The sequence below is a fragment of the Chenopodium quinoa genome, unplaced genomic scaffold (assembly GCF_001683475.1).
Source record: "Chenopodium quinoa cultivar QQ74 unplaced genomic scaffold, ASM168347v1, whole genome shotgun sequence".
In the NCBI taxonomy this organism is placed as follows: Eukaryota; Viridiplantae; Streptophyta; class Magnoliopsida; order Caryophyllales; family Amaranthaceae; genus Chenopodium; species Chenopodium quinoa.
This window is the reverse complement of record NW_018744151.1, coordinates 2,043,987-2,062,451: the sequence shown is the minus strand read 5'-3', so window position 1 is coordinate 2,062,451 and position 18,465 is coordinate 2,043,987. Positions and strand designations below refer to the sequence as shown.

The 18,465-nt window shown below is 30.9% G+C and overlaps 1 protein-coding gene, 1 non-coding gene and 1 pseudogene across 2 annotated transcripts; all 3 read right to left on the bottom strand.

The window, feature by feature from the left end:
• Positions 1-123: 123 nt before the first annotated feature.
• Positions 124-195, bottom strand: TRNAD-GUC. Its single transcript has one exon. It is a non-coding gene; the product is annotated as a tRNA-Asp (tRNA).
• Positions 196-7,134: 6,939 nt separating this feature from the next.
• On the bottom strand, positions 7,135-9,525 carry LOC110693547 (farnesyl pyrophosphate synthase 1-like). Its single transcript, XM_021870671.1, has 10 exons — positions 9,396-9,525; positions 9,187-9,273; positions 8,984-9,100; positions 8,669-8,757; positions 8,513-8,564; positions 8,121-8,216; positions 7,916-7,960; positions 7,756-7,833; positions 7,585-7,656; positions 7,135-7,485 (listed from the first exon to the last, which is right to left on the bottom strand). The coding sequence occupies exons 1-10, from the start codon at positions 9,414-9,416 to the stop codon at positions 7,357-7,359; spliced, it is 786 nt and encodes a 261-aa protein (XP_021726363.1). The 5' UTR covers positions 9,417-9,525; the 3' UTR covers positions 7,135-7,356.
• A 5,982-nt stretch (positions 9,526-15,507) lies between these two features.
• Positions 15,508-17,799, bottom strand: LOC110693395 (annotated as a pseudogene).
• Positions 17,800-18,465: the final 666 nt, after the last annotated feature.

Below are 18,465 nucleotides of genomic sequence, written 5' to 3'. Positions count from 1 at the left end.
TAATGAAATTAAATTGTTATTAATACTATATGTTCTGATATTATAATTTGGTTATCAACTATTAGTTGTATACTCGTATAGTTTAAAAATTAAAATAAACCAAAAAAAATAAAAACAAAAAAACGCCGTTGCCGGGGATCGAACCCGGGTCACCCGCGTGACAGGCGGGAATACTTACCACTATACTACAACGACTTAAATAATGAATTGAGGTGATTTTTCTAATTTTGATAGAAATTAAGTTTTCAAAAAGGTAGATAGAACTGTTGTATAGGAAGCCCATAAACTAATTATTTCTAAATTCTAACTTAGGCCTTGTTTAATCACCTTATTTTTACTTACTTTAGATTAGAAAAAATAAATTATTGTTATGAAATATTTGTGGATATCCATTATCCTCCTTTGTATCATTCCGGAACAATCTAGATCTAGGGTTTATATTCTTATCCATTCAAACCCTAATATATTGTATTTATATATACCCCATTATATGGAATAGAAATACACTGATATATTCTCTATCAATCTCTCTTATATTTCTCTCTATTTTATAATACGTTATCAGCACCATACCTCTGATTTAAGCGAGTTTGAATAAATCTAGCCACAAAAAGGTACGCATATAATATTTTGAATCAATAATGTATAAACCTGTTTTATCAATTTGATTTAACATCATATTCATAGGGCAATAGATTTGACCATTCTTTATTTTAAGATTTAATTTGATATCGGTTTCATTAATATGATGGTTTTACTCTCTTATTTTGATACTGTAATTCATCATTTACATTTTTACATCATATAATTAAGTTGTAATTAAGTTGTAAGGGTGCCGGAATATGCAAACCTTTTGTTTGTTCTATTTAGTTCTATTACTTTGAGTTGTTTTTACGTAAAATTAATCTTTGGTTTGTTTGAATTCACATTCATCTTAGAATTACAGGATACTTTAATTTAATATAATGGGTTTTATGGTAAATTATTATTGTGTTGCTTAAATTGTATTATTTGGTATGCATTTGCTTCTCTAAAGATACGAAAAGATAGGCAGTAGAAGTTTTTTTTTTTTATTATTTAATGTGCATAGCAATATTTATACAAGCTAACAGCAAAACAAGATCCCTAACCCTACGACAAGTAGGACAGGAAATATGCCTATCTTAATATAGATATCATATATATCATAAAATCAAATATATACTCCCATAATTTATCCTAATATCAACTGTTTATTAGATATGAGGATGAGCATATACAAGGATTCTAGTAGGCGTAGCTATTATGTTGTGTGACTTGTAGATTGTTGTAATTATCAATTGGTAATGAGTAGCTTGGAATTTTATAATAGAATAATAGTGTCATTAGACATATGAATAATAATCCATGATTGGTTGTTTCAACAATTTATCTCTACTGTACTCTTAATTATAATTGCATTACTCTTTGTGAACAAGAAATTGAGGTAATATATATTCGGTTACCTTATTATTGATTTTTTTTTTTTTTTTATCACCGTTAGGCTTATACTTCGTATATATTAGATTATAAGCTATCAAGCCCCTTGATCTATTTTAGTGTTGAACATACATTAGTAGTATGTGACCTATGTGTTTAGCTTCTATATTATTTGGTTGATCGGAAAATTGATTCTGGCTATATTGGTTATTATTTTTCCTAATGTTTTGTGGCTTATAGTGATTAAATGTAATTCGAGTGCAATGTTACATATTAAAGTTTATATCTGTATGATTGTTTTATAATATATAAATATATGGGGAAGTCGGATCTTTATTGATGATTTCAATCGTATGTTTTATTGATTTAAATTTATAATATCACACATATTTTAGCTACAGTATTTTGAGGAGTGTAGACATTAATTAATTATATCAAGTTATTATATCATATTAATCTTTTTGGTAGTATATACTAAAGAAATAAAAGGTATTATCAAATTATATCTTTATAAGAGTCATAATTACATATGACTTACACATATGGAGCTGTTTTTAAAGTGATCAATTTGCAAATTATATCTTCTGCACTAGTAAAGGTATGTCCAATATAATTACGGATTTAATAGTAATGCCAAATAATTATTTCCTATAAATTATAATAAATTTGAGTTTGATAAATGATAACATATATTGCTTTAAAGTGCTAAATGGTACGACTCTCAATTTATTGTACCTTATTGTATTAATGCATTATTTGTATTGTGTATACATACAATTTTTTTTTTTAGTGTCAAATCTCGATTAACTTGACATTGAAAGCGAATTTAGAATTATGAATCAATGTTAATTTTGTTTACTTATGTTTCCAAAGATTAGTGTTAATTTGGCTAGTATAGTTGAGTGGGTCGAATAAGGTATGTTTTGATTAAAGCTTGAACTGATTATGTCATGTCTTATTTTTACCTTCTCTTTCTGAAAAATGTAGATGGGTTGGTATATATTCTCGTACATATGGACTTGAAGTTCCTTAATTAATTAAATATATAGCAAAAAGTGTGTTATGAGTTCAAGTAATTAAACATGACATTGTGAGAAACTATACATAATCAACGTTTTATTATGCCCATCAATATAAGAGGTTTTGTTTTTTTTTAAGATGAATGTAATTGGGCATGAGAAACATGATAAGTGTTCTATAAGTATAATTTTATATAAGCATGTTTTTGCTAAAAGGAATATGTTACTTGATACATGACATTGCCAAAAGAATTTATGGCTTAAAAGTTGCAAGGATTTTAAAAGGTTGTTGGATTGATTCATTCCATACCCCCCATATGCAAGGATTAGGGGGAGATTGTATGTAACCCTTGCATATAAATAATAAAATATATTGATGGTCAGTTTGATACATACAATAACTTAAATATCAACGATTTATTTAATAAAAGTGACCACATGTTCATTAAATATTTTGAAATGATACCATCTTGAAGATGGATATAAACAAATGACATTTATCATATACTAGTTGTAAATGCTCTAAATTAAAATTGATGTCCTAAGAGTACAACATATGCGTGATAAATCAATAGGTTCTAAAGATAATTAAGTATATTTGAAAAGGAAAGGAGTCACTATTGACAATGACAAATTTGAGGAAGTGGTCATTACATTTCTAGAAGAAATCATTTTTAGTAAAGTTCATATGTTTCATGATTATATAAAAGACTCCACAAGAGTATGAAATATCTAACAAGATTAACATGTATCAAGTTTATAGTTTAAACTCCAATAGAGTATGAGTAATTATTGGATAAAATATTAATTGATTGTCTTGCCAATTGTATAAAGAAACACATGTTTGTGTTCTAAAATCACATCACATTCATGGCCATGCATATAGTAAGTTTAATAAAGTGATCACTAGTGTTGAAAACTGACTAGAGTTCAAATTTAGAGAAGTGATTGGATGTGATAATTAAATTAGGCCATCCGGGTTTAATAATAATTACCCGTAATGGAAACCTGAAGTTTCTTTTGATAATGTGCTGACGCTTTCTCAATGTTAAATATATAAAATGAATTGAATGGCAAGACGTAATATTGAGATTGAGTTATATTTGGATTGTAAGTTATAATAATTTGTATTGATGAAAATTTTAAGATTTAATATGTTTTGATTTTTTTTATATATATATAAAGGAGTATTGGCTGATAAAGGAGTAATGACTGACCAGAAGTTCACCAAAATAACTTATTGTCAACTATCAAGTGTTCAGAAGCTCACCAAATACACTATTTAAGTCTTTAACGATCCAGAACATCATCACCTACTAGAATTACGAGCAAGTGATTTATGCTTGTATAACAATTCTTTTGATTGGGGCTATTATATGTCAGCACATATTAAATTGGAGAAGAAATAAAAATGTACAACTGCACAACATATGTCTCCCCATTGACATTGATCTCCAGAAGAGAAAATATTATTGAAAATTTAATAATAAATACACATGAAATATAAAGTTAATGAATAAATGATTCTTCATCAAAATTGTTCTCCAGAAGAGATAAATTTTGATTGTGATCCTCCCAATGAAATGAATTTTAATGCAAATTTATATACTAAGTTGGTATAAAATTAGACGCCCCTATAAAAGAGATATATTACCAACTTAGGGGGAGAAGAAATAGCAAAAGTTGGGAAAATCAAAATAAATAAATAAATAAATAAAGAATATATATGATCCCTATAATGGTAGTTTGAAAAGTTATATATATATGCCAACTTTTGTACATATATTATCAAGATATGTTGCACATTTATGATTTGATTTGTATTCAGTTATGACTCATGTTGCATAGCGTTGAAGATACATTTTGGTCATATTAATTATGTGTATACATTGAGATAAAATCTTGTCAATTGTACTTGAATTACTACTCCTGAAGTGTAGGTTGTATATGATCGGTTCCAAAATAAAGATATGTTTAATAGATATGATATTTGGCAAGATAGTGCAGTTGACACTAATAGTGCAATAGTATATAAATACCATAGTATATGAAATACCCTAAAAGTGGTATAGATATCTGAATTATTATAATAGATGGCCTATGATGTAAGAAAAATTATGATAGTACCAATGAGAAATGTATTCAGATATCATAGTAAAATAGCATGCGGAATGTAAGTTAAAGGAATTTTATGATACCGGTACATAATGGAACCGATGAATGATATGCATATGCATAATGGAATGGACTAATAAGTAAGGGATCTGAAATATATGTACATTTTGATGTCGACATAATGATAATGATCATAAGTTTATCATGGACCCAACGTCCAATGAAATATGGATTTTTAAATCCACACTGTACAATATCTTGCATCATTTTGAGTATTATATTCATGTGCATGTGAGTCATAGGTTAATTGTTTATTGCATATGTAGGAAGTTAGATGCATTAGTCATTGTATAATTTGTTTAATATGTTATCATGTTTTATATATCTCATATTGCATGGATTAATTTCTTACAATGGTTGTGGTGTATGTGAATGTTCATTCAAAGTATAGTAAGACATATTTACAAATTTGATGAAAAATTAGAAAGAGATATTTATATTCCAATGGGCTTATAATTGTAATGAAATTATTGATGACACTTATTTAATAACATGTTATGAATCATGTAAAAGGAGTTCTTGAAGAACTTATATACGACGTATTAAATGCCCAACCCTACAATTTTTATGTCTTGAATATTGCGATTGTTATCAAACTCTTGAAAAGTCTATGTGATTACATTATTGACATCTCAACCTGAAGTTTGAGCATATAAGAGTTAGTAAGATTTACTATTTGTATTTACAAGAGAGCTATCATGTCAATCATTAAACATCTAAATAATATCAATGGAATACTTATGCGCCAGAATGTTTCTCATGGTCCAGAAGAATCATGATTAGCGTACATAATTACATATGTTATATTATAATTCATATGAGATTGAAGAATGACATTTATAATATCAAGTTTTGTCATCAAATTATTATTAATGAATGTTAAATCAAATAATGATCACCAATATTTATTATTAACGACTTCCAGAAGAAGTCATAACCGCATGAGTTTAACCTTTTTAATCAACTATTAAATAGAGATTTGGAATGGTGATATTAGAGATAAACACATATATGGTGAAATGAAGACACTTCACATGTTTACGTGAAGACTTGAAGAATTGAAGATGCAACTTCAGCTTAGGAGAGTCGAAGATCAACAAGTGATATTTTACCAACTTATTAGAAGATATCCAACATATTGGATTCATTGTTGCGACACTAGGAGATCTCAAGTTATGTATTCATAAGGGGGAGAAAATACGAGCTGCACTCTTTTTCCCTTGACCATGGTTTTGTCCCAAATTGGGTTTTCCTGGTAAGGTTTTTAATGAGGCAGCATCTCGAGCGTATTACGAAGAATGATGTACTCTTTTTCCTTCACTATGATTTTATCCCACAGGGTTTTTCGTAGTAAGGTTTTAATGAGGCACAATTTTCGATAATGGACATCCAAGGGGGAGTGTTATGAAATATTTGTGAATATCCATTATCCTCCTTTGTATCATTCCGGAACAATCTAGATCTAGGGTTTATATTCTTATCCATTCAAACCCTAATATATTGTATTTATATATACCCCATTATATGGAATAGAAATACACCGATATATTCTCTATCAATCTCTCTTATATTTCTCTCTATTTTATAATAATTATCAAATTGTTTACTTTTAAGGTTTGGGAAATGTTATCAAGAAGACCATTGACAATTAGGATTTTTTTTTTTAAATGTATTGTTACTTCGACACCCTCATTTACTTCAAAAATTCATGTTTTGTTGTATCGTGATGGACTAGACACGTAATCCTTAGCTTGTATCATTGTCTGAGTAACATGGCAATGCTAATTATTTGGAAATTCCCTGTTTCTCATGGTGAGAAACGAAATTTGTTTCTCATGGTGGCATTTTCGTGAATAAATCAACAATTTTTTCAGTATTGTGGGCTCCACAGTTAAAAAAGTTGAATAAAGTTGTTGATTTATTTACGAAAATGCCATGTGAGAAACAAAATTTGTTTCTCATCATGAGAAACTGGGGCATCCTCCTAATTATTGGGCATATTATTTTGCATAAATATGAAAATACTCCGTAATTCAAATCATCAATAGCAAAATTCATTTATAGTTTTGGACATCTGAGAAGGTGTACTACCTTACGTAGTAGGACGCGAGGCAAGGCTTATCTGCTCGGGATAGACAGCTTTTTACCCTTGCGCCCTGTGAAAAGGTTGGGCCCGGAAAAATACAAACGTGTAAACGTGTTGCTTCGGGGTGAGTAAAAGGTCCAACTAGCTGTAACTAGAGGAATTGAAAAATTCACTCTCAGTTACCGGTCTGAAGCTGTAAAACCTAGCTCTAAATACCAAAGCCCCAAAAGGGCCCTCGTGAGCCTTAGCCATTTAGGAAAGGGCTCGTTCCGGGGAGATATTGCGGATAAAGAAGGGGATACCTCACCTTCACACACATGAAAGCGAACGACGCGACGAAATTTCCCACAACAAAAGTAGTTTGGATTATTTTGTACCAAATTTAATTTCCAAGAATGAAATAATGAATTTAAATAGCCCAATAATTAACCCTTCAACATGAAGCCTACAAATAGGCCAAAAACACCTACAACAAATCCAATAATAAAATATAACTTGTAAATCCATACATTAAAATTAAAAGGCAATAACAAGATAGTTTTCAAATAAAATTGTAAAGGAACTAAGGAAGTCATAAAAAGCCTTGATCTGCAATTAGGACCCCTTTTAAGCATTTGTCTATTTTTGCCTCTTGAACATTTTACCCAAGTAAGACTTAAGCATTGATTGTACACTTTTGCTCGGTAAAGCTTCAATTCTAGTTGTTAGCTTTTCATACATTTCAATCTCATATTCAGCAAAGATGCCCTACCATAACACAATTCATACCACAAATAGTTAATTGAGGGAGAGAAGGATTAGCAATTATTGTGCACGATATATCCTAACATTATTCATTTAACATACCTGAAGATTGAGATCCTTGTAGAGGCATTTCACGGCATCTACATTTGCTGGATCCGATTTCCCATAGTTATCCTGTAAAACGAAACCCATGCACATCATCGAGCTAAGGTGTATCTACATTACTTTTAACACTAGTTACATAAACACTTGGTAAGAAAAAGAAGTTATTACACGTAACAATTTCTTTTGCTCCTCATTGCAAACTTCTAAAGCTTTTACAACCAACCATGAACACTTGAATTCTTCAATCTAAGAATCAAAATTCACAAGTTACTTTAAATTCTCTAATTTATACAGGCCAACGAATAATCATAGCACTTCAAAAAGTCACCTTGCCAATCATTTCAGGATCACCAAAGCAGTCTAAATAATCATCCTGTAAATACAAGGGAAATTGACTTGCAAATAATTCAATTACAACAATTTGTCGATGATAATTTATGGTAATTAGGGTACTCCGTACATGGTTCATTTAGACCGAGCAATAACATAAAGAAGCATTAGGATATGAAGAGCATAATCCTAGATAAAGATACCTGTACTTGGAAGTAGATGCCCATCTCAAGAAGGATGTCCTTCACATCATTGTAATCATCCAGCTTCTTACCTGGCATTAGCAAAGCGCAAGCAAACTGCACAAGAATTATTTATACTACGTATATGTATAATGTTAATGTATAATGTTAATGTATAATGTATAATGTTAATTTATAATGTTAATTTAAATAAGGCTTTTTTGCCTCTTATAGGTCCACCCACCCTAGGTTATTAGTGAGCTATGCTCTTTAAAAATGGGGAAAGGATAAGAGAATCACCATATTAAAGTACCTAGCTTTAGTAGGGTTTTATCTCACAACCTCATGATTGTGAGATTTAAACCTTTTCACTAGACCCAACTTTGCCGGATGAAAGTAGATATTTTACTTACTGGAGTATAAAATGTCCCATATGCAGTCTTGTACTTGCTGATGCGTCGTTGACTACAAGTGTGGCAGGCATAATCAATTAACAAGAAGCAAAGACTTTAGTCACACGATGCAATTGGAAATCATCAAAATTGAGTAATGAAGTTACTTTCACTCACAGTGCCAGGGTATATTTCAACAAGTCTTTCTCCTCCCCGACTGTGTCGATTAGATCAATCATTTCTCCACAAGCTGTTTGGAACAGACCCTATAAAAGAAAATTTATACAGAGTAGATGGAAAAAAAAATAACAACTCATTTACCTTAATCATGCCAGTACAAGGTGAAACCTATGTTTCACCGTCAACATGTGATTTTTGTCATTATTAACAAATTACGACTATACTTTGACCAGCTTTTGCGAATTATTGACTAAAAAAATACTTTTCGAGGTTGAAACGTATATTGTAATCAACAAAACAATAAACAACTACCTCATTGAATAATTCGAGGAGATCAACATAGTAAGATTGGTCTCGAAAGTGTTTCCTAATAATCCTATTAATATGATTCCAAAGTAGAATACCATCGTTCACAGCAATCATGCCAACCTACAAACAAACATTTAGCATGTATTAAAGCTTGTTTAATTTCAACAAATAGGAATTGAAAGAAGCAATAACAATATTTAAGAAACCTTAGGCAATCTAAACCAACAGGGCTGGCCGCGCCTCGTGTGAGAATTATCCATTATATCTTCAAGAACAAGAAGACAGCCCACCAGCTGCAAAGCATACAAACATCTATCAAAAGGACTACTTAGCACATAAGATCGATGCATGTGATCGATGAACTAACAAATTAAAAGCTGCGTGCTAAAACTTCTGATTGAGTTGATCCTCTAACCTGAATTTGAAGCGTACCCATTGAATGAACCAACCAAGGACAGACGCGCGGAAAAGCTCGTCTTCATTTGGGAGCTGGTTTCCTTTTCTTTCACTAAGTAATATATAACTTTCAACTACAGATAGCCCCCTGTTCATTTTTCCTGAAACAAAATTACAAATCAATTATAAACCAAAAAATCTCTTTTAGTTAGCAAATGATTATTATGTATGTTTATGCGGAACTATCTTAAAACATAAGTTTTGCAAGTAAATACCTTATAGGTTTTAATTTTTAAATGTTTTTTAAAAAATAATTACCTTTGTATTGAATAATGAATTCCGTTTGCTAATTTAACGACACAAAATATTCATATAGTAAGATATTTAATTTTTTTAAAAAAAAAAACTAATGGTGTACTCCATATAAGATCAACTTTAATTTTGTCTTCTTATAAACCATCAAGGAGACAAGGAGTAATTCCCTGTTTCTCCTATTGATTAACAACATTCGTTTCTCATGGGGGTAATACAGTAATTTGCAGGGGTATGAGTGGTTTTACATATTGTGAGGTATTTCTGACTATGTCCAGCTGTACAAGTAGTGCAAAAGAAAAGATGACGGTGTTAAATTTCACCGTTAACTTACAAGTGAAGATCTGCATCTTGTTCGCAAATTCAAGTGTACCCAAAGTGAAGATCGAGGGATTCAAGTCTATTTCCCTTAATTTTGAAATTAAATCTGGATTCATGACGAAATTTTGATATATTTGTAAATTGGTTTTCTTTTGGCATCCATCTCTTCCACCAGTTGCTCTTCTTCTTCCCTTTCCTCACCTTCATCCATGGAATTCAAAGACTTTCAATGGAGACTTTGAAGCTCACGAACATGTTCAATGGAGTAGGAAGATAAACCTTACCATTTGGGGTTAACCATGCCCTTCTTTCCCCATTTTTGTTAGGGTTTTCGTGAATACGGCGGCAAAGCTGACTGAAAGACAAAGGAGGACAATAAAGACGGAGGAGCACAAAGAAGATGGTGGAGGTGCGAGCTGAAGGACACGAAGGAGATGTGGTTGACAGCTTCAATGGAGGACGAAGGTATTGGAGGACAGTAGAATGAGGAACATTTGATTACAATAACGGCATCCCACATACTCAGCTGCTCATGCAAACTAATCATGTCCCACATATGTCTACTCATCAGCACAACAACACAAAAAAGTTGGAAAAAATTGCAAATATGCAACTAGAGAAACAAAACCCGTTTCTCATGAAGAGTAACTGGGGTCTCCTCACCATCAAGTAGGACAAAAAGCGTGAAAAAATGGTCATTGTCTTATATTTGATCAATAAGGGCGACTGAATTAAATTAGCCCTCATTGATCAAACAATAAGGGCGACTTAAACAATCGCCCTCTTTGATCGACCAACAAGGGCAATTGATAAAAAAAAAACACCGCCTTCTTCGATAAAATAGCAAATCACTACAAAAAAATGTCCATATAGAAACGGAATTCTAGCGACGGAATTTTATCCGTCTCTAAATTAATTTAGAGACGGAATTTAAAAATCCGTTTCTAATTTAGAAACGGAATTAAAAATTCCGTCGCTAAATTAGCAACGGAATTGAAAATCCGTCGCTAAATTAGCAACGGAATTGAAAATCCGTCTCTAAATTAGAAACGGATTTTTTTTCATTGCTAAATTAGCAACGGATTTTTTTTCCGTTGATGAATCTAGCAACGGATTTTTTTCCGTTGCTAAATTTAGAGACGGATTTTTTTTCCGTTACTAAGTTAGCAACGGATTTTTTTTTTCCGTTGCTAAGTTAGAGACGGAATTTTTTTTTCCGTTGCTAATATGAGCAACAGATTTTTTATTCCGTCTCTAGATAATTTTTTAAACTAATTATTTAAAATATTACATTAGAGACGAATTATGTAAGTTAAATTCATCTCTAAACTAGAAACGGATTTTCAAATCCGTCTCTAATTTAGAAACGGATTTGAAAATCCGTTTCTAAATTAGAGACGGATTTTAAATTCCGTTTCTAAACTAGAGATGGATTTTAAATTCCGTCTCTAATATTTCTTTCATTTATTATCAATTATGTGCGTAAAAGTAAACAAATAATATTTGGTATAGTTGGTAAGAGTATCAATATTTGACATTGAGGTCACGAGTTCGACTCCTACTAACAGTAATATTGCGATTGGAGATTCAGGGAGCGTTACATGGAAAGCCGAGTCGGGTTGACCCTAGTGAGGTCGACCCAAATAGCAGCTTTTTTTTCGATTCAAAGTATTTTTTCCGTTGCTGAATCTAGCAACGGATTTTTTTTTTCCGTTGCTGAATCTAGCAACAGATTTTTTAATCCGTTGGTAAAGCTAGCGACAAATTTATTTTTCCGTTGCTAAATCCAACGACGGATTTATTTTTTCCGTTGCTAAATCCAGCGACGGATTTTTTTTTCCTTTGCTAAGTCCAGCGGGTGATTTTTTTTTTCCGTCTCTAAATTCATTTAGCGACAAGGTTTTTACCAACGGAGTGATTCCGTTGATAAATCCGTAGCTAGCTATGTCCAGCGACGGATTTTTAGCAATTAGCAACGGATTTCACCTGTTGCTAAAAGGCCAAATTTTTGTAGTGAAATAGGGTGACCATTAAGGTAAGTAATTCCACAAAATTTTCTAATTATAAAGCATTAAATTGTGTAATTAGGAGAAATAAGCAACTTCCTAGAACGTTATAATCCAGCATCTGTCAAAAAAATAAATAAATAAAGAATGACAAAAAAAAATATAATTAGCAAGCAACAACCGAAAGAAAAAGTAAACTAGTATTTAAAAAGGAAATAAAAAAAAAAATCAAAGAATCAGAACAAATGAGCTACTTACTTGTTGGAGCCATTGGCGGGAGGCATGGTGATAATCGACGGCAGGATCTTGCAGCAACTCCTTCTTCAGGACATAATAAACTTTCTTAAATCTTTCTATCATTTTATCCTTTTCTCCCTCCATCTTCCTTAATTAGCTAGCTTATTTAACCCAATTTATGTTTTCCAATACTTGATTGATTTTGGTGAATTTTGTGAAAACAATGAAGGAATTTTAACCAAGACAGCACACCAAATAACAATTTTCAAGGGCATGCAAACAATATCATTTTTTTATCAGTTATATACAGCATTTATATCAGTGGTTTATTAAAAAATAATGAATGTAAGAGAAAAGAATACGGAATAATAAAATACAAATTTTTATATGCGGCTGACCACATGGTGCGCGGCAAGGGTTACTTGTAAGGTGTTAGTTTTGTTAGGGGTTACTTGTAGGTGTTACTTGTATTATGGGGTTACTTGTATGGGTGTTACTGGTTTTGGTCAAGGGTTACTTGTAGGGTGTTACTGGTTTTGTCAGGGGTGACTTGTAGGTGTTACTTGTATCATGAGGTTACTTGTACGGGTGTTATTGGTTTTGGTTGGGGGTTACTTGTAGGGTGTTACTAGTTTTGTCGGGGGTTACTTGTATTCTGGGGTCACTTGTATGGTGTTACTGGTTTGGTATGGGGTTTTGGTTTAGAGTTACTTGTAGGAGTTACTCAGAATAAAAGTAACACATACAAGTAACCCCGCGATACAAGTAACCCCACGATTCAGGTAACCTCATAATACAAGTAACCCTATAATACAAGTAACATATTACAAGTAACCTCTGTCGCACCATGTGACTTGCCACACTGAAAAACCTCTGATAATAAAAAGGAGGTAGTGGGTTTGTGTGGGGATTATGAAAGCCTGCGAGGATAGAGTCATAGAGATATAATTTTAAGAGAAAAAAATGTGATACTTAAAAAAAAAACACAGTTGTATTTAATAAGGGTACCGCTTACAAAATATGGAGTATAAATGAATTTTAAGTAAAAAATTAATACAAGTATAAAGAGGAAAGGATAATTAATTAAATACTCTATATGTCGTTTGATAGTAGGTATTAATATAAAGTTTATAATACTCCCTCCATTTTTAAATACTTGCTCCATTTATCTATGCGTGGAGTTTTAGGAGAAATTGAAGAAAGTATGGAGGTAGTGGGGTAGTTGAAAAAATAAACAATTGTAAAAAGCAAATGTAGTGGAGAGAATTAGAGGAGAGAGAATATTAAATTAATAAAATATGATTTATATTAGGTCCACTAGGTGAGAGAAATAAATTAAATATTATAAAAACATTCCAAATAAGGAAATGGAGCAAGTATTTAAAAACGGCCGAAAAAAGGAATGTGGAGCAAGTATTTAAAAACGAAGGGAGTATTACTTTTATTATAATTTTCATTAATATTTAATAATACAAAAACAAGGTCGATCAAACTATGCATCGGCATGTGTGTAAACTATAAAGGTTGATTGTGTCAGTTCTTTTTAAAACAAAGGGAGTAAGAATTGTGTCTATTTGCTTGTCATTATTTTTGTTGTTGGGGACATTGATCAGATAAGATTTTTTGGGGGTCATTTTGATCCTATTTCGATCCAAATTAATACATAGTTCAATCAATTGATCAGATAAGATTATTATATAATGTACTCCATATTAAAATAATCCAACTATCAGATCTCATATTGGTATTTGAATCTACGTATTTATTTTTATCATTATAATCCCTTCATTTTTAAATACTTGATACATTTCTCCATACGCAAAATTTTAGGAGAAATTCAAGAAAATAATAAAATATAAAAGTAATAGGGTAGGTGGAAGAATAAAAAAAATTTGTATTTCGTAAAAAGCAAAAGTAATTGAGAGAATTGGAGAGAGGACATGAAATTAATAAAATTTGATTTATGTTGGAGTCACTAGTTGAACAAAATAAATTAAATATTGTAAAACTTTCCAAATAAGAAAATTGAGTGAGTATTTAACACGATCGAAAATGAAAAGTGACGCAAGTATTTAAAAACAGATGGAGTACCTTTTAATGGTATTATTTATTAATTTTGTAGTTTGAACGAACTTCTCAAATACCATATAGGTGAGTATATCTTATGGAGTATTAATACAAGAAGAGAGAATTAAACTTTTTATTACGAAGTATAAGGTTAAAATTAAAAGTTACGACGTACTCTTGCTATTGTCATATATTCATGATATGTATCAAGTTTGATTATGTCAATTATTATTTGAATAATAATAAGGATTTTTTGACAATAACCACCTAAAATTGTTGATGTTTTAGGAATTACCACCTATAAAATGATAAAACTTCCCACCACTTTGAAAGATGACATCATGGTGGGGCCACAAACGGTATTCCCCTCATTTTCCTTCAGCTCCCTTTCCTTCCTTCCTCTTTCGATACTCTATCTTTCTTCTTCATCTCCTTTTTAATTTTGCACAAATACTAAAATCAAATGGCTAAAATTAAAAATTAATTAGGGTTTCAAATTCAATGTTCTTGCTTCGAATCTTCAAAAATTAGGGTTTTTAGCAATTCGATTTCAAGTTATGCATCAATTTAAATGGAAGTGGAAGAAGAGGGAAGTGAGAATCTATCGAGTGAAAAAGAAAGAAAACGGAGGGAAATAGCAAGGATGACGTTATCGTTGAGGGGTTGTTTAAAGTGGTGGGGAGTTTTAGAGTTTTGGAAAAATGTAGGTGATAAATTTAACAAAAAAAAAACTTGTAGGTGGTAATTCCTAAAACAGCTATAATTATAGGTGGTAATTGTCAAAAAGTTGGAAATTATTTTGCTAGTGGCTTAAATTTAACACACAATGCTTATAAAATAGTTTCTTTTAAATTAGAAATTATTCGCAGGAATTTTTAAAGGTCAATGCCATTAAAATTGGGCATAAATATACTTGGTATACATTTAACTCAGTGGATGCCAACTACTCTATTTACATTCATCAAAGTAAATCATAGCACAAAAATGGCAATAATTTATGTTACCAAGAGCAAGTTACATAGTTTGGATTAATTTTCACACATCACCATTTAGTGTGAATATGCATGTATGAAATTATGAATGATAAGAACTTGATATTTGAAAACTAATTGAGATCGAGTTGAAACTATTCTAAGTATCCACATACTGACATACCTATGTTTAATGTTATGTATAAAGTACAAATACCTATTTCTGCCTCTTGAAGATTTTATCCAAGTACGACTTCAGCACTGCTTGCACACTTTTGCTGGGTAGAGCTTCAATGCTAGTTGTTAGCTTCTTATATACATCAACCTCATATTCAGTAAAGATGCCCTACCATATATAACACAATTTATTAAACGAAGGGAGAAGAATTAGCAATTATTGTGTGCACGATATTATCTATCATTATATTCAGTCGTCGTTATACCTGAAGATTGAGATCTTTATAGATAGATTTGACGACATTAACATTTATTGGGTCCGCTTTCCCATAGTTATCCTGTAAAATAAGACTCATGTACATCATTGAGGTAATAATGAGCGTCTGTAGTACCACTTTTAAGTTTTAACACAATAACACTATTCATGTAATTTGTAAAAAGATCGAATTAGAGTTATTACACATAATATTTTCTTTAATTTGCTCCTTGTTGCAAACTTCTAAAGCTTTCACAACTAACCAAGAACACTTGAATTCTTCAATATCTGATCCAATCTAATAAAATAAGTATAAAATTTTACAAGTTCCATCAGTTAGTTAATTTATCATCGGCCAATGAAATGAGTAATTAATCATCAATTTCATCATCACACTTGAATTCACAAACTAACCTTGCCACTTATTTCAGGATCACCAAAGCAGTCTAAATAGTCATCCTGCCAAATAATAGAAAAATAAATCATTCCGATATGATCAATCCCTTTGCAAACAAGCATGAAGGCTTCATAAACATGCTAATTAATGAGGATTTATGAGAGTGCAAGCCTCATTCATGCCAAGCATCATAAACGAAGCATCAAATCGATTAATAGATAGAATACATTAGCACCTGTATTTGGAAGTAGATGCCCATCTCAAGAAGGATATCCTTAACATCATCAGCTAGCTTCTCATCACCTAGCATTAGCAAAGCACATGCAAACTGCACAAGAATTCTAATTCAAAATTCTAAAATGCATGTTGACGTATACAAGTATGTATTATGCAAGTGAGAACGACATATGCAAATTAATGCTATGCTCTTTTCACTTTTTTTTATCACAAATTTGAACTTGGAAAAAATCTAGACTTTAATGGGTTTGCACTTATTAAAACTTTTTTTTTATTTGAGAATTGAACTGGCCTAGGGTATTTCTAAATTTTTCTGAACTAGCTTTTGTTAAAATATATGAAAATTAGGTGATGAGAACATAGGCTATATGAATGTCAAGAAATAGATTCAATATTTTGTAAGGTCATCAGAATGCTAAGAATTACAGCAAAAACCTTAGGCAATCTAAACCAACAAGACCGGCCGCGCCTCGTGTGAGAATTATCCGTAATATCATCCAGAACAAGAAAGTATCCCACTAGCTGCATTGTAAACATGCATCGATAAGGAATACTTAAGTTCAATTTACAACTGAACACTACTCATTTCCTAAATAATCGACATATTAGACCATTTTATTTTATTTTTCAATATATACATACGAATTTTGACCATCATTTTTTATTAATTTATATTTTTAATATCATGAAATATATTTTTAAGTATTAATATAATGTTTATAATATCAACTTTTTATATATATTTTTTTCTAATATTTAATTATATTTATCTATCTAAGGTATTAACCTGTACATTGACATACATGTCAAGTTTAAACGTGTCATGTGTCAATTTTCTAAAAAAAAAAAAAAAGAAGTTAAAATCAATTATTTAGGAACGGAAGGAGTCAAGCATACCCATTGAGTGCACCAGCCAAGAACAGAAGCTTGGAAAAGGCCATTTTCAGAGAGTTGGTTTCCTTTTCCTTCATTAAGTAACTTATAACTTTCAATCACAGACAACCCTCTAATCATTTTTCCTGATCACCCAAATTCAATCATTAATATATATAATATTGTAATTAATTAGATCCATAATATGATTTTTTAGTATTCCGTATATATGATTAACACAATAAAAATCAATTACACATTAAATATACAGTGTAATTCGAAGAATATATGTGTTACCTCCAGGTATAGTATAATACATCATCTGTACGTCAAGTTTAAAGAATGAAATAGCGTTAACTACACGTAACAATGAACTTATCTAAGAAAAGAGAGATCGAAAATGTATTTAGTGGAACAAATGAATTGATCGAACCACTGCACCTGTTCGAGCCATTGACGAGAGACATGATCGTAGTCGACGGCAGGATCTTGTAACAACTCCGTCTTCAAAACATGATATGATATACTTCATTTAATCTTTCTCTCATATCATCCTTTGCTCTCTCCATCTTTCTTAATTAGCTAACACAATTTATTTCTTTTAAATCTTAATTGATTGATTTCGGTGAACTTTGTGAAAACAATGGAGGAATTTTAACAAGCTATTACCAAATAACAATTTTCTAGGCATGCAAATGATATATATACTAAAATCATGGTTTTGGAAATTGAAGAAAGGACGTGTTTCGTTTCATTATAATACGAAATGTGAAAGCTTGCCATGTTTTGACATTTGATAATATTAAAATCGAAAATCTACTTTAACTAACTAGCTTTTGTGATTATAATTTAATTATAGTCATGTATAATCTAGTTAGATTCGTCTGAAATGTTTTTTTTTTTAATTAAATTTTAATATTTTGTAATATAAATCATACGAAGCCGATTGATAATGTGCCGATTTTCACATTCCTGTACGTGATGTGAATTTATGGCATATGTTATATGATGCGTGCAGACATGGTTCAAAACGTGTTGTACTTAATATTTAGTTAGTTCATTGTCACATTTTGACTTTGTAATCAATCAGTAAAACTTTGATTATATAAATATACTAGCTTAAGTTCCGTGCCATGCACGGTTTTACTAAAATTTATTGTAAATTATATATGTACTAAAAAAAGAATTCCCAAGTATATTTCTTAAGGAAACAAAATAGCTATAATTTTAATATA

What these genes read in the sequence shown, in the direction of transcription:
- LOC110693547 (XM_021870671.1), bottom strand. Translation starts at nt 9,416, where the DNA reads ATGGGTACGCTTCAAATTCAG. An exon ending in TTGAAATATACCCTGGCACT is followed by an intron (nt 8,565 to 8,668) that starts GTGAGTGAAAGT and finishes CCACACTTGTAG; the next exon opens with TCAACGACGCATCAGCAAGT. An exon ending in ATCCTGAAATGATTGGCAAG is followed by an intron (nt 7,834 to 7,915) that starts GTGACTTTTTGA and finishes TTTGATTCTTAG; the next exon opens with ATTGAAGAATTCAAGTGTTC.